The sequence below is a fragment of the Pelodiscus sinensis genome, chromosome 2 (genome assembly GCF_052426305.1).
Source record: "Pelodiscus sinensis isolate ZL-2025 chromosome 2, ASM5242630v1, whole genome shotgun sequence".
NCBI lineage: Eukaryota > Metazoa > Chordata > Testudines > Trionychidae > Pelodiscus > Pelodiscus sinensis.
In genome coordinates, this window is record NC_143053.1 from 173,966,391 (window position 1) to 173,983,470 (window position 17,080).

Sequence of the window (17,080 nt, forward strand, 5' to 3'; positions counted from 1 at the left end):
CATGTCTTAAAGAGATAGCATGTGGCTTCTCAGAAATTTACCTTAGCAGCAGCCAGCACACACAGTCTGTACCGCAGTGTGTGGCACAGAAGCAGTCATACACTTTCAGTCTCTGTGCCACACACACTCAATCTGTGTGAAAAGTCTGTCTCTCACACAGAAAGTGTCTCTTTCATGCTCACTCTTGCTCTCACTAGCTGCCAACTTCACCCCTTCCACGGACCCGGAACCAGTCCATGACAATATCCCAAAATTAAGGAAAATTATTGCCCACCCCGCTGTACGGCTTTAGGGCTCATCTAGACTACGCTAACGTGTTGAAAGAGGATATGCAAATTCTGTGGGAATTTGCATGTCTTCTTCCAATCTTGAAAGTTGTCAAGACATGTTTATTTCGGCAACCCCTCCCCTTTTCGAAAAGCCACTTTTGAGGTTTACATGGCTTTTCAAAAAAAGGGGGAGGTTGCCAAAAAAAAAAAAAACACACGTCTTGACTACTTTCAGTTTCGAAAGCTCTGCTTTCGACATGTTAGCGTAGTCTAGATGAGCCCTTAGTGTTTAGTGTTTACTGAGGGAGGAGAAAAAACATTGAATTTACATTCTGTGTCAAAATCCATCTGAGACAAAGTTTTTTGTCATTTTATAAATATAGTTTAATTCACTATTTCAGTGTGTAACAGTTTTAGAAGTAATGTGTGTGACACGCACTATATATCTGTTTGAGAAGATTCATGCTATAATGCCATGTAGAAATACAAAAAGAGTGAATGTTTTGAGACTGTGAATTTACGCTTGTACAAGCAACAATGTACTGTATATAAAGGGAAATCATGAAACTAATGTTATATTAACAAAAAATGCAAACTTAACACTATAATTGATCTGTCCGAAAAAATACCTTATCTTCCCAAGGCTTTTTGCTTACCAACGTCAAGGTGCTTCAGATAACCTAGGTTTTCTTTACACTTTCCTTTAAGCCTAGTCTGTGGGTAAACATCCCCTCTCTGTATGGTTTCCAAGATTCATATATTAGTGAAACTCTATTCCTCTTCATCTCAACTACATCTTGGAAGCAGGTCCCAAAGGCAACCCTGGCTACTTCAAACCCAAGCTGACCTCAAATATAATTTCTCCCAGCTGAGCTAACCCTAGCTTCATTAAACTACCGGTTGTTATTTTAATTTCCTGCCAAAAGATGTCTAAAACTGGATTTTGCAATTATACTTGATATGTGATTTTCCCTTCAAGTACATGGCAATGTTTTCAACATTATTATATGTTATAAACACCAAAGTAATAATAAAAATATGAAAATATTGCCACATACATGTGAAATAATGCCATTTACATGTTCTAGTGTGGTTTGAAAGCAAATGAGATGATATAATGAAATGATGCATTCTATAGTATCCAAATGAATTGTGACAACAACAACAGAAGAGGGAGAACAACAAAATGTAGTACATGACAAATGCCTCTTTCTACTTAAGCTCGTTAATAAGCACTTAGCATATGTTGCTGGACTAAGTAAAACTTGCAGTCATGTTTGTTGTTACCTTTAACATTTGATGGTCAACTCAGTATTACTCTTTACCTTGCCCACTGCCACTGTTGTCAATATCAGCTACACACAGACACCCTTGATCAAATTCTTCTTTTTCTCCAAGAGTTGTTGACCACCAATCTCGGGCTTTAAATAAAGACATTCTCCTTCACGCTAAAAAGGAAACAAGACTATGATGAAATCCATACTCATCACCTGTTATATAGCTCATGTTACTATGCTTTCTAGAAAAATCTAACAATTTCACATTAGTTAAGTACAAATACAAATTAAAGTAGGAATTCTAAATATTAATGAGATGATATTCCCCTGGAAATGAATTCCACAGGATGTTGTGAAGGCCAGAACCGTAACTGACTTCAAAAAGCAATTCAATAACTTCAGAGATTAGGTCGATCAATGGATATTAGCCAAAATGATTAGAGTTGCAACCCCATACTCTATATGTCCCTAAACCCCTGACTGCCAGATGATTGCACTAAACGACAATAGGATGTAAGGGAATAGTTGATGAGTCGACTACCTGATAGCATAATGGAGTCGACTACTTGCATACCCCCCTTGCGGGGAGGGGTGCAAAGGGTGAAGCAGGAGCCGGTGCTGGGGGGGGGGGGAGAGTTAAAAGCCAGGTTCCCCCTCCCCCCCAGTACCATCTCTGTGAAGTGGAGGGGACACATAGCCTCAGTGTCCCAGAAGTGGCAGAGCCAGGAATAAACAGTCCCAGCTTGCACCAGCCCCCCGGAGCAAACCCCGCTGCAACTCTGCATTTTAAATGTAATACATTTGAAATGCAGAGCTGCAGTGAGGGTAGCTTTCAGGGCCAGTGAAAGCCGAGACTAAGCAGTCGCCCGGGTTGTGGCAGGTCTGGGACTCTGCAGCTTTGCTTAGTCCCAGCTCACACCACCCCTCTGAGCTAACCCCCTCCTACGCCCACAGTGGTTGTGCATTATAAATGTAGCAGGAGCTGGTCTGATGCATGCCCGGCTCCTACTACATTTAAACATCCTTAGATGACAGGGGATATATCAATTAATAATTGCTCTGTTCATTCCCTTTGAAGCATCTAACATTGGCCATCTTAGGAAGACAGGATACTGAGTTTGATACCAATGGTTTGACCAAATATGGCAATTCTTATGTTACGATCCATTTGTGTATCTTTGAAAAGTGTAACATTTTCCAGAAAACATATTCATTGTACAAGATTCATAAGTTAATAATAATCTCTTTTAGAGAATGTGTCTGCCTAATCAAGAACTCCTCTGAAATGGTAAGATCTAGGACCACCAAATTTGGTATACGGCTTCATCTTATCATAATTTAAAGCAACATAAGGGTTTTGTTGTGCTAAGAAAATGGGAATTTCATAAAACCAAACAGAAGAGACAGAATAACCAAAGCAAGCACAATCCTCAAAATTGACACAACTGAGAAACTGTTGAGAGACTGAATCAAAGTGATCCAAAACATTAGGACGAACTTGCAATAGGATTGCTTCTCAAACTTTACCAAAAAAAAAAAAAAGATCTAACTGAGACATTTGGAGTAGTGCTTTTTTTGGCACAGCTAAATCAATACTTAAGTTTGGAAAACTAGAAGAAAATGTTATTGGAAAGCAAATTGACTATAGCTTTTTTTTGTTATAACATAGCAAATGATAAGATTTTATAGCAATGAACAAAACACACTTGATGGAATTCCCGAATTCCAGACCAGAACAATGATGAGAAAATCCACTAGTTAACAGCCTATGTAGAAACATAAGGTGGGAGATGGGGAATCCACACAAAATCTGACACTTTTTAAAATAGTGGTGGGCATAAAAGTTCTCTTATGTCCATTTTAAGGACTACAATCACACTGCTAACCACAAATGATTTTACGGTCTTTGCAGAGCTCCTTGTACATGGGTGTATATCACAGGACCTGAATATTACTAACAAAAAACATTTCTCAGTTAAATACAAGAAGCATTTTCCAAAAAGGACTCTTGAAAATTAATCAAAGTTGACTCCTTGCATTATTCTAGCAGCTTTTTACATGAAAAAAGCATTATCCTTGCAGCAGCTTGGGAAGGTACCTGTCTCTTTAGGAGAGTACCACCCTAACACGATGAGGGAGGTTTCTTCTCTGAGGATCAGAAGAATCATCAGCTTTGTCTAGTTTTCCTAAAAAGCAGCTTATTTCTCAGAGCACATGAAGATAAAAACAGATCAGCATCAAGACTTCCACAAAATAATCGCCTTGAAGATGTCCTCATTACACTAGTGAAGGACTCTGTTTGATACTAGAAAAGCCGATTTGTGCTCTACCTGCCTGCTGTTATCTAGGGAGTGAAGAGGGAAGGAGACGACTGGCAAGAGGATAATCTTTCTGTAGGCAGTATAATGTGTGTAAGATTCCCATTGTCTAAATCCATATATTGTCTTTTTCAATGCATTAGGTACCAGACTGAATCTCAACAATTAGATTTTAAATGCAGAACAATTCTTGAATTTTAAACTTTTTAAAATATTTACAATTTTAAAAAAAGAACTGCTATGATTCCTGTTGCCTTGGCTCTCAGACATTGTTGTTTATCCTAATTAGGACAATACAAACACCACCACACTACCCAAAACAAACTACCACCTGTTGCTGCACGAGACTAGAAATCTCAAACACAAACTATCTGATGACAACCCACAAAATACAGCAACCCTTCAACCAAACTGAATAAACTTCAAGTGTGCATGCATCAACATCCATGCCAAAGCACTGCAGGGCATTTAAGGTTAACAGCTCGGTCACAGGGGAGAGCAGAAGATGGGGAATAAGGAAAGAAGATCTGGGCGTTATTTTCCCCAGTGTCCTATTTATTGCATTTGATTATATTGCCTCTGCTTCTCCTTGCTACAAGGAGAGAAGAGAATCTGTCAACGAACACAACAGGGACGATGTAAGTGTCGCTTTATATTTGCCCTACATACGGGATGGGGTGCTGTGCCACAGGGCTGCCCCGTCTCCATCACGCTGCAGAACCGGCCCGTTTGCAGGCGTGTGCTTTGCCCCTTCTAGCTTTAAAGCTCCCCGTTGCCGCGGCACCCGGCGCTGCACCAAGCCTGGCCCTGGACAAGCCAAGCGGGCTGCTCCCCGGACCCGTCCCGGCAGCTGCAACCGACACTCTCCCCCTCCCCCTCCCCGCCGCCCCCAAGTACCTGCGCTGGAACCAGACCAGGGCGAAGGACGCGTTTACACGGGGGGGGGGGGGCGCGTGCAGAGCGGTGCGACTCCCTCCCGAGCCGCCGGCCCGGCCCGGCCCTGGGGCTCCGCGGGTCCCCGCCCCAGATGCTCTCGGCTTCGGGGCAGCGGCGGGGGCGGGGGCGGGAGCGGGAGCGGAGACCCCCCCGCGAGGACGGGGATCAACAAGTGGCAACCGCAGGCACCAGCCGGCTGAGCCCTGGCTGCTCGCAGCCCCGCGGTCGAACAGCCGCTGCTGCTGCCGCCGCTCAACTGGAGGCGGCCGGCGGCAGCAGCCAGCCCGCTCCACCGGCCTCGGCGGCCATCTTCGCACCCGTTGTCATAGCACTTTAACAACCAACCCCGCGCGCCTCCCCCTCCCACTCAGCAAACGGGGAGCGGAAGCGAGAGGGAAGCGGCCGCCGAGCATCCCGGGATATGTAGTTTGGAAGCCACGAGCGTGGCTCTTGACAGGGCATGCGGGGTTGTACCATTTCCTACGGGAGGGGACAGCGGCTCTTCTCTTCCGAGAGCAGCCGGCCGCGGAACCGTTTCAGATTGAGATAAGGAAGCCGCTTGGGAGCGACGCAACCTGCCGGGGGTGGGAGCTCTGAGTGGTCTTTCCCAACGTCCCCCCCTTTCCTTTTTGTGTGGTATCGTCGGGACCCTGCGGCCGCTCGCGGGCCTGAGGGAGCTGTCGGGGCGCCCAGAGACCTGCCCGCCCGCCCGCAAACCGGAGAGGGCGGAGCCGCCATGGACAGGGCCGCGGTGGCCACAATGGGAGCGGTGGCCAGCGCCAGCGTGTGCGCCCTGGTGGGGGGGGTGGTCCTGGCCCAGTACATCTTCACCATGAAGAAGAAGACGCGCAGGAAGACCAAGATCATCGAGATGGTAGGTCCCAGCGCGCCCCTCTCCCTCAGAGTTGGGCTGCTCCATCCTGACAGCCGGGGGAGCCCGCACGTGTCCCTGGCCGTCGCTGCTCCGCTGAGCGGGGCTCCTGGGCTTCAGCTTCTGCCCGGGGACGTGCAGGCGCGTGGCGGGGACGCGGGGCTCTGCGCCTGATGGGGTCACGGCTCTGGGGGGAGGGGGCTGGTTGTGGTGCTGGGAGCCAGGGAGCCAAGCTGTAACCCGGGTGCATGCTGGAGAGCCCCGCAGCGGAGGGGTGCCGCAGCGCTCTTGGGCCCTGCCCCTGGGCTGGTAGCAGTTGCACGGTGGAGATTTGGTTGGGTGAGGGAGGGGGGAAACGAGGAAGTGCAGTGCTTGTGACAGGTGCTAAGTGTGTTCAATAGCTCTGCAAAGTGTAGTGCAAAACGGGCCCAATACCTGTGTTACCAGCACAAGCTGGTTCGGGAGCAGCGAGCTCCAGTCACCTGTCATATGATGCTGCCCATGGCATGTTTAGTAACTTTTTTTTTTGCATGGGCACCTGAGAAAGTGTCCCAGTTGTGAAGGTGGTTTTGTGATATGAACACTTGTCCACTAAAAATAGACTGAGCTCATCAACTTGTTTCACACCCACCCTGTATGATGTATCAGGCAATTGCTGCCGCTAGACTTGATTTTAGACCGAGGGTTTTATGATTATTTGTACCTAAATTTGTTCTAACGGTAGAATTGCACATGCAAAGAGTAAAATTTCCAGCTGCTCATTTGATTACGCTCCTTACATATACAAATCAGGTTTTTAAAAACATGAACCCTAGCAAAACTCCACTGCATGCTATTACTAATATCCTTGAACCATCTCATTTCCTCAATCTTTACATGTTACATGTACAGGCAGTCCCCTAGTTATGCGGATCCGACATAAGTCAGATCCGCAGTTACGAACAGGGTTTTTCTCGCCCCGGAGGACGGGAGCGGCGGGACGCCCAGATGCGCTGCGGTCCCGCTGCCCGCGTCCTCTGGGGCGAGAAAAGCTGCTCCGCGTCTCCCTGGTCTGCTGGGTCCGCGGCTGTCCCGCTGCCGGCATCCTCCGAGGCTTTGCTCCCTGTCTCCCTGGTCTGCTGGGGGAAGCCCCCCCCCCAGCAGACCAGGGAGACGCGGAGCAAAGACGCGGAGGACCCGGGCGGCGGGACTGCGGTGCATCTCGGTCCGCTGCCCGCGTCTCCCTGGTCTGCTGGGGGGGGAGCCCCCCCTGCAGACCAGGCTTTTCTCCGGACACCTGTGGTAGAGCAGCTGGGGCGCTGCCGGTTGGTCCTGCAGCGCCGCTCTGGGCGCTACTGGACCAACCCAGCAGCACCCCAGCAGCTCTGCCCCAGGCGTCCCCAAGTCAGCCGCTGCTGAAACTGACCAGCACTGACTACAGGAAGCCCGAGGCAGAGTTGCTCTGCCCCGGGCTTCCTGGAATCAGCTGCTGATCAGTTTCAGCAGCAGCTGACTTGGGGACGCCTGGGGTTCTTAAGTTGAATCTGTATGTAAGTCGGAACTGGCGTCCAGATTCAGCCTGTTGAAACTTATCAGCGGCTGATTCCAGGAAGCCCGGGACAGAGCAACTCTGCCTCGGGCTTCCTGTAGTCAGCCGCTGGTCAGTTTCAGCAGCGGCTGAATCTGGACTCCAGTTCCGAATTACATACAGATTCAACTTAAGAACAAACCTACTGTCCCTATCTTGTACGTAACCCGAGGACTGCCTGTATACAAATTATGGGTTTGGCTTAGTTTTGGTTTGCTGTTAAAGTAGCTTGTTGGAGGTAAGGAAGTTGAGGTTTGTAGCTTTAGATAGCTCTGCTTTCCTAAAGTACTTTGAAAGAGGGTACAAGGATTTAATAAAGGCTTTGCAAAACTAATTTGAAAATATGCTATTGGCTCTGTAAATTAAAATGAATAACAAACTAAATTATAAAACTAATAATGGGCCATCTTTGTTTACTGCTTATAACAGTTTTGTAAAATTCAAGGTTCTAAACACACAAATATGTAAGTATGTACATGAAACATTCTTACATGAAACAATCACATTGCCTTCTATTGGACTATGATTAAAGTTCAGCACGTTACTAAATATTTGCAGTATTAGTGGCTAAAGTTGTATTTTTTTATTTAAAACTTTGTTGTTTAACTTTACTGGAGTGCACATATTCTTTAATTCCATCTACTAACTGATGTGAAAAGCACTGATTCCCTTTTCCGCACTAAGACTTTACTACAACTTTTTTTTGCTTGTCACAGATGAGTTTTTGGAATGTTAGAATTTGAGCTTTGAAAATGAATTACAGGCAGTCCCCGAGTTACGCGGATCCGACTTATGTCGGATCCGCAGTTACGAACGGGGATTTCTCGCCCCGGGGGAGCAAAGCGGCGGAGGACCAGGGGCTGGACCCGTGGCCGCTTCCAGATCAGCTGCAAGCGCCGCGGGTCCAGCTGGGTCCTCAGCGGCTTTGCTCAGCGTCTCCCTGGTCTGCAGACCAGGGAGACGCTGAACAAAGCGGCGGAGCACCCGGGGCCGGACCCGCGGCCGCTTCCAGATCAGCTCTGCAGACCAGGGAGACGCTGAGCAAAGCCGCTGAGGACCCGGCCGGACCCGCGGCGCTTCCAGCTGATCTGGAAGCGGCCGCGGGTCCGGCCCCGGGTCCTCCGCCGCTTTGCTCAGCGTCTCCCTGGTCTGCTGGGGGGGGGGAGACCGCAGCTAGTGCCCCCCCCAGCAGACCAGGGAGACATGGAGCAAAGCCGGGGGCCTGTGGTAGAGCAGGTGGGGCACTGCCGGTTGGTCCCGCAGCACCACTCCTTGGCGCTACTGGACCAACCCAGCAGCACCCCAGCTGCTCTGCCCCAGGCGTCCTGATTCAGCCGCTGCTGATCAGTTTCAGCAGTGTCTGAATCAGGATGCCTGGGGCAGAGCAGCTGGGGTGCTGCTGGGTTGGTCCAATAGCGCCGAGGAGCAGCCGCGCTACTGGACCAACCCAGCAGCACCCGAGCTGCTCTGCCCCAGGCGTCCCCAAGTCAGCCGCTGCTGAAACTGACCAGCGGCTGACTACAGGAAGCCTGAGGCAGAGTTGCTCTGCCCTGGGCTTCCTGGAATCAGCTGCTGATCAGTTTCAGCAGCAGCTGACTTGGGGACGCCTGGGGTTCTTAAGTTGAATCTGTATGTAAGTGGAACTGGTGTCCAGATTCAGCCGCTGTTGAAACTGGTCAGTTTCAGCAGCGGCTGATGCCAGTTCCGACTTACATACAGATTCAACTTAAGAACAAGCCTACAGTCCCTATCTTGTACATAACCCGGGGACTGCCTGTAGTTGGCAGAAGAGAAAGCAAGTGTGGTGGTCCGAGATGCAAAATAACTGCAATTTATTCCATGGCTCCAGAGATAAAAGGAATGTATTCCATAGGTATGAGTAATGGGTATGTGTGAAATATAAAAAGTGTTAAGGTGTTTTTGTGTTGAGGTATCACTACTTTTTCAGAACATTGAAAAGATGTCAATTATGGTAAAACACAGTAGTTTTGCCATAAAGAATGTTTGTCTTCTCAAGTGAATGGCAATAATTTTATATCTCACTATCGTGTATTTAAATTGTGGAAATCGGTGTTTCTTTTTTGTTTTCGGTTGTGGGTTTTAGTATATGCTTTTTTTATAGTTGATGTATATTCGTTACTATGGAAACAATGATGTCACATTGGCATAAGTGGAGTTTTAAGACCTCCCAGATGAAATCGGTCTTCTTCTTTCTATTTGAAATAAGGAATGTGTAAATACTTCACACTCGCATAACATTTACCCTTCAAGAATCTCAAACTTGTAAAGCCTCATGAATCTTTGTAACACTCCTTGAGGTACATAAGCACTGTTCTAGCACTTTGATAAATAGATAAACTCGGGTGTAATGGTTAGGTGACTTGTGGGTCAATGGCAATCAGGTATAATAAAGTGGGAGACCTGCCTCCAACAGTCCTATATTATGTTATGCTTATGAGAAGCACACGGGATCTTTTTCAGGGGAAAAGGCAATACACTGTGTTTATTGAAAATACAGTAGAGAAGCAGTTAGTATATGCTTTATAAAGACACACGCACACACGCCCTACGGATGGTGCGTAGTTACCAGTCCACAGTGGCTCAAGTCAGTCTTACTGGCCGGGCAAGGCTGACTCAGTGAGTGAGGAGTCGGGGTTCCTTTGAGACTCCTCTGAGGCTTGGCTTGCAGGACTGAACCCAGAGCCCCATGGCAAGAGCTTCCCTCTATGCTAACTAATAGTCCTTATCTGCTTCCTTTAACTATCCAGTCTTTAGGTGTTTTTAGACTATCAGTTTTGCTTGTTACATGCCAGCTCGGTTTTCCCTTTGATATTTATATACCCACTGCCTCTTTTTTGTTCCCCCTCCTTCTCCCCTATTTAATTTTGGCTCTGGACTCTAACACTCCGGTCATCTGAAGAAGTGGGCTGTGCCCACGAAAGCTCATGATGCCATCTGCGTGTTTTGTTAGTCTTTAAAGTGATACCAGACTATTTGTTGTTTTTAAATTTATCTTGTTCAGATTAACTCAGCTACCCCTCTGAAGCTTCTTATACATGTCAGGCCCTATTGGAGTCTATAGGATTTGCAGTGTCATGCTGCAATCATCCATCCTTAAAAGAGGTGTTAATCTGTGTTCACCCTTTGATGGTGATTATCAGGCTTCCCATTATTATTAGGGGTCTCTGGCCTGTCTCCAGGTTTCTGTCAATGCTGCTTAATCAATTCAGCCTAAAGACACAATGCATGTTTCCTTGTTATCTTCAAAGTTTCTTCTGCTTCTTGTTCACCTGGACATCTGTGATGGCTTTCACTCAGACACCTCCACTCACACCAAACAATTGTATAGAGTTTCAGACAAGATCAATACAGTAATTTCTCATTTAACACTATAGATATGTTTCAGAAAATGATCGTGTTAAGTGAAAACGTGTTATGCAGGGTCAATTTTCCCATTGAAAATAATGGAAAAGGTGGGGGTTGCGTTTCAAGCGGTGGTGTCTGTTGGGACCAGGACATAAGGTTGAGGGAGAAAGGGGACTGGGTTACAGCAGGGAGGGGAGGTGTTTGGCTCTTGGGAAGAGAAGGGGAAGAGAGGGGAGGGGGATTGGGTTGGGATTATGCCCCTGTGATGGGTGTGCTGGGGAACGGTGTGGCGAGCAGCGAACCCTCCGCTGCTTTGCAGAGAGGCGGGGGAAGCCCCGCGCAGCTGCTGGCAATGGGCCAGCTGGGGAAACCCAGTCACCAGCCTGCAAGCGGGGGCGGAGGAGAGGGGGCAAGGCTTCTGGCAAGGGAGAGTCAGCAGGGAATGGCGGCCAGCGGCTATATTTTTGCTACATTTTTGCTACAACTAGACACACTTCATCTCCAATTAGCATAACCGTGGTGTCAAGAAGTTGAGATCTTTGAAAGATGTCAAATATGCTAGTCCATTTGAGAGAAGGAAATTACAAAGGGGAAGATACTGAACCTAATTCAAGTCGAGATTTGGAGAAACTCTCCTGAGGTGCTAATTTTGTACCCACTCGTTCAATAGTGATCCTTGGCATCCTCTCATTACTGAAAATAAGAGAGTTAACAGAATGGTTTTTAAATATTTTTCATTTCAGTATTAAACATGTTTAGCTGGCCAGTAGAGACCAAGCACTACCATTTTACACACCCTCTTTTTAGAATAGTGTCAGTTAGAATAATCATTTTACTATTTTGAATGACACATTCCTAAAGACATATATAACTTAAAAAAAAGTGGGCATTGTCTGAAGATTCTTCTAAGACTGTGTAATAAGATAATTAGAAAATGGTTGTAAAATTGTTCTAATCAGGCCTAGAAAAGCATATTTACACTATAGTAGTATGAACTGTGTTTAAACATTTGTTTTCCTAACAAGACTTTTTCCACCCATTGTTGATGGGGTTCAAGTAGGAGTTGAAACTTCAGACATTCTGCTTCTGTGATCCAGAGTCCAGAATGCTCTCCTAGGCATTTTGTCAAGTTTTAGAGACCTATAGATGGAAAAAGATGGCCTCAAAAAAAATGCCGGCGTTGGGGCAGAGGGTTTCTAGATTAGGTAGAAAACCTATTCATATTTTCTCATACGGGACTTTCTTTACCACAGTTCACTGCAGAGTCAGCTTGATCTTCTCTTTTAACAAGAGGTAATCAGATCAATACATGAAATTGAGTAAGCTTTTTTGTTCAATACCAGTTTTGAAAATACAGCTTTATAGAAAGTCTGGAAGGGCTGATGAAATCCACATTACTGACCTAACCTCTTTAAAACCTGATTCCGCATTTAATTTTTTGTAAATGAAAATAAAGTTTATTCAAGAAAAAACTTTTAGGGGAACATTCTCTGCCATAGGCTTTTTTCTCTCCCTTTTGATTTCCCACCATTGCCAGTTGTAACAGTGAGAGTGCTAGTGTGGACCAGCTGCCAATGTTTAAATCACTGTGTCACCTAACCATAAGCTGTTCTAGAGCTACTATCAGTGGAAGTGAACTGAAGTGAAGATGATGTTTCAGTGGGAGGAAGTCTGCTCTTTATGGAATAAATAGTCAGAGGCTTTAAATACACATGCAATGTTTAAGGTACTTTAAAGCGTCGCCTAGACTTCTGGTCTGAGAAGATCACTATTTCTGGAATTGAAATGCCAGCCTGTTGACATTTATAACTTCTATTGATTGCATAATGAAATATTCATCATCTTCATCCCCGCATTGATTTGGGGCCTATGCTGCCTAACTTGACAAACATTTCAGATGATTCAGGTAAGAGTAGATGTCTTTTAGTTATGTCTTTTCTTGCTTCCTGTCCTGATACTCTTAAGGAAAAATAACTATGCAGTTTTGGAGAAATTCCAGCTAACCTGACATGGTAGAGAAGGCAGGATTGGATTCTGGTGTGTTTAATCAATCAAAAGAAGATGCTAATTGTTTTTAAGTATAAGGTTTTCAGTTCATTAGCTGGCTTAGGTGCAGTACACCTAATAAAACAGCAGATGGTACCGGTTTAAATTAAAAACCTTATGATATACTTTAGTAAAGTAAGAGGACCATTTTCATCATGTGGGGTTTTTTTGTTTGTTTGTTTTTTTTGTTTTTTTTTTGTTTTTGGTAATACAAAAAAAAAGGTGCCGGTACTCCAGCTCTGACTGGAGGTGCCCGTACTGCGTATGCATATGCTCATTGGCAGGGCTCGCTGAACCGCAGCGAGTCCCACTCGCTAGCCATGCTGTCCAGCAATCTGCGCATGTGCAGATCGTTCTGCACATGCACAGATCGCCCGAACCTAGCTCTTCCGGGTTACAATCTACTCGCCTATGGCAAGTAGTTTGTATTATTTGTCAAGCCCTGCTTATTGGATATTTGACTAGTCACTTACATCCCTGTAGACATAGACTATGGGCTTATGGGACTACATAATAATGCACCCGGTAGTCCAGGACATACTATACACCATGTCTGTTACACTTAAACAGTAGCATTGTGAACTAATATTTTGTAAGGTCTGTTGAGCTTCACAAATACTGCCAGTATATCTTGAAGTTGTTCTTTGTAGAGCCTTTCCACGGTTGGGTATAAGATTTCTCTGATAGTTCTTGTGCTTGTCCGAGTAACATATATTTATGTCTTGAGCAAGGCCTTTTTCATCCCTCTTCTTTCTCTCCTTCTTAAAACACTGACTTTTTAAAGAATTCACATGCAGCTTATTCCTGGAAAGGGGACTATATTACATTGAAATTATTTGGTATATTATAACGGGACGAGATGAGGAGCAAAAAGAATGTATGCCACATGGAGAGTCTTGGACTGAACAGACTCACCGATCATCCAGGCTACCTGTTTGGAACTTTGGGAGTTTAAATTTGTAGGATCACTAGTTGGCTGTTGGAGACAGAAAGCAGGATCGCAGAGCAAGTCAGGGAGCGAGGCTGATCATGAAGGAAAGTACTGCAAGGCTTTGATAAGACTACGCTTTCCCTTCTTGGGTAAGAAGTAGAAAGTTACTGAAAACTATTGTTGAGAAGTTATGTTTAATCTGGTTAAATAAAAGTTGAGTGGTTTTCCAACTCAGAAGTCAGTGGCATAGTCAGTAGGGATTGCCCACTATTTATAGGCCAGTGCCCTGAGGGATAAAAAGCTGTTTTAACAATCTAGAAATACTTGTGTTGAACAGGGTGTCTGCCCAGAAAAGGCAGGTCATGTTATTCTTCTGAAAGTGTACCTCATTGAGAGTACAGTGACTCTCCTTGATTTTTTTTTTTAAGGTCTGTACTAGTAACAGAATATTTTCCTTGCCATTTTCTCAAATATTGGAAGTAGATCATACTGAATTCCAATTCCCAGGCAAGTTCTAACATATCATTCAGACTGTAGAATGCAGTTCAAAGCAAGACCTATCTTAAAACTTGCTTTAAAAAATACTAACAGAGTATGTTCACAGTAAGCTAGCCTGCAATTCCTATACTGCTTTTAATACTTAATGGTTATGCACACACATAGACAATTCTTGGTGACCTGCATCCTCAGAACTTTAAATTAGTGTTATCTGTGCTCTAGTGTAGTCTTCTTTGGATATAATGGTTTTAAGCAGGAATGGTGACAGAAGAAAGTATATGGCTTCTGCTTTTATGTATCCAATGCTAAAAAATAGTTGGAAAGTTAAAACTATACATTTTAGTTTACAGCATTTATTTCTTAAAAGCAAAAAATCCCTATAACCCTTAATATTGCTAGATTCTTTGGTATTTAAGATAACTGAAGTAGTCAAGATATTCAGATACTGTGCATTGAATACAACAAAAATCTCCTTAACTCTGCTTCTTTTAATATCCTCCCTTCCTGTTATATTAATTACCATTTAGTAACTTAACTTTCCTTATTGTAGTCAACTGTTTTGATATTTTCTGCATCTGTAATACCATTTTAAATGCATGTGTAAGATAGTCTCAGGCCTCTTGCTTAAATGTACTGTGGTCTTTCATTTGAAATTGGGCATGTAAAATTTGTCTTGAAACTGGAGAGCAGGGCACATGACTAATACAAAAACCTCCATGCACACACTCCCATGAAACAAAGCCAAGCTCTGTTTCGGTTCTGAATAGTTGGTTGCAATGGATGTGTTCAGAGGCAGAACAGAGTGATTAGAGCAAGGGGATTTGATTCAGCATATCCTGTTTCCCAGCAGGGTGACTACAGTCTCATTCCCACTTTCATGAATCGAGTAACTAGGGTCACCCATGAAGCAGTGAAGGGAATACGTTTCATCACCATCTTAACTCCACGCACAGCCTACTATCTTGGAGTCAGTGTGCGAAGGGTGAAATAGAGTTTGATAGCCTTAGTAGAGTTTGATAGCCTTTATCTGTGATATGTTGACACCATTACATTCCTACACAAGAATTCAGCATGTAGCCTTAGACATCAAGCTACATTGTGGATTAAACTTTGGACTGGGGATTTTAGTTGCAAATTGAGTCTCTCAACTCTGCTTTTCAAGGGTCAGAGTTTATTTGATCTAGATACAGCACTCCTAGACTTAGCGATTTTAAGATTTTTTTTTTCTTGCTGGTAGATAAGAGAATCAGCAGCAACCATTTCTGAGTAGAACCAGGATAATCTAAATTTCACTCTAGATAATGTTTTATGTTGGCAGTATGTTTTCTAGGTAAAATGCATTTACAGATTCTTTCAAGGTATGAACAAGTAGATGTTTGTTTTGGACTGTGAGAAGTTAGAAATGTATATGCTGAAACAGATCATAAGTCTTTAGGTCAGAATTAAATGTATGACCTATAAGGGCAGTAGAATAGTTACATAACTTATTACCTTAACTATTGTCACTTCCATGTGTAAGTTTTTAATATTTGGGACATGTATTTTGTGTAAGGATTTATTCACAGTCGCAACATTAAATGTAAATTTACATCCAGTACAGGATTTTTTGTGTTTGCATGTTTTTGGTTGGGAGAGAAGGGAAGGTGTTATTTGGTTATAAAAGAACTCCAATCCTTGAAAAACCTGGTGTTCTCTAATCAAAGGTCAGAACTGATCAGTTCTCTCTAGCACTGTTACTCCATTAGCATGGCAGCATGAAAAGAAGCTGTACAGTACTGGTCAGGGAAGGATGGAAATAGCAGAGATGTTAGGAAGTAAGTTCTTAGAGAAGAGACTGGAAAAGGAAGGGAAAGAGGGGCCAAACTAGAGGGAATAATTAAAGTGAAGCCATGGCCAGAAAAATCACAGCATTCCTGTCACCGTCTGTTATGCAGAAGGGAGGATATTTGCCTCACCTTGCATAATATAAGAGTTAAAGCTCGGCAAGTTTCTTCTTTGAGGAATGGGGGAGGAGAGAGAAATGGATTAGAAGGTCTCTGCATAACAGTAGGGTCTTCAGATATGGTTGCCTCTAAGTAACGTAATATGCTTTGTATATATTTTTGCTTTTGAGGCTTGTGTGTTTGGTGCTGCACAGAAACTCTCTTTAGTACCACTGTGTACATGAAGCCTCAGATTGAGACCACAGGACCAAAAGCATGCTTATTTTCTCCATACCTCAGTTGAGTAAAGAGCAGAATCTTGATGCTATACCCTTCACCTCTTGATCTCTATAGTTAATACTGTGTTCCATTTCAAATTTTTTTACAGGCCACAATTCTCTGCTTTTGCTCAGATATTTTTGTTGCCATCCATTTTGTTGTTGTTGTTGTTGTTGTTTGTAAACATCCAGAGATGCATAGTGTGGCTAGGTTAGGTAAGATGGCACTTATTCATTAATATTCCCAATACTTAACAGTTCTTGAGTGAAAGTCACTCCCAGATGCCTACTGATCACTAAAAGCACATACTGTTTTTCATCAGTACATATCAAAGTATTATCAGCCTCTTATTTCAGATGAGAGAGAACATGAGGTACAGAGGTGAAGTGCTATGTCAGGGTCACCTGGTCAGAGACAGATCTGAAAATAGAAGCAGATATGCTAACTTTCAATCCTGTGCCATATCTATGCTGCTTTCATGAAATCACACCTGGTAAGATCCCAAACTCCATTTCTTGAAGAAATCAGGGACCCACCAATGTGGAGCTCATTAGAGGAGTAGGACTTTAGTTATTACTCACTCAGGGAGAGGTGCAGAGGATTAAAATTTTGATACAAAATTACCTGAATCTAAATTCACACAGAATATTATTCTTTTGACATGATCATTAAATATAATACCTGGTTCAGAAGACTAATCCTGCAGTTAAACTAGTGATAACATGCAGCTCTGTATGGAATCACAACAGAACAGTTATTGATTTCTAGAAGATTTTGAACAGACACTAGGGCCACTTCTA

The 17,080-nt window shown here is 44.2% G+C and overlaps 2 protein-coding genes across 7 annotated transcripts in view; one reads left to right on the forward strand and one right to left on the reverse strand.

Moving 5' to 3' along the window:
- Positions 1–5,154, reverse strand: part of BBS9 (Bardet-Biedl syndrome 9) — a 511,458-nt gene extending 506,304 nt beyond the window's left edge. Inside the window, exons 1-2 of one of the 4 annotated variants that reach the window (XM_075921761.2) lie at positions 4,762–5,151; positions 1,595–1,717 (exon numbers count right to left, since the gene is read on the reverse strand). In XM_075921761.2, coding sequence (XP_075777876.2) covers positions 1,595–1,706 — 112 coding nt within the window. In that variant the 5' untranslated portion in view covers positions 1,707–1,717; positions 4,762–5,151. Of the gene's footprint in view, positions 1–1,556; positions 1,718–4,761 lie in introns of those variants that run through there. The other 3 variants (XM_089776552.1, XM_075921759.2, XM_089776550.1) reach the window with 3 other exon arrangements.
- Positions 5,155–5,278: 124 nt separating this feature from the next.
- Positions 5,279–17,080, forward strand: part of NT5C3A (5'-nucleotidase, cytosolic IIIA) — a 48,424-nt gene continuing 36,622 nt past the window's right edge. Inside the window, exon 1 of one of the 3 annotated variants that reach the window (XM_006124043.5) lies at positions 5,279–5,674. In XM_006124043.5, the coding sequence (XP_006124105.1) occupies positions 5,537–5,674 (138 nt within the window). In that variant the 5' untranslated portion in view covers positions 5,279–5,536. Of the gene's footprint in view, positions 5,675–13,705; positions 13,731–17,080 lie in introns of those variants that run through there. The other 2 variants (XM_089776554.1, XM_025185149.3) reach the window with 2 other exon arrangements.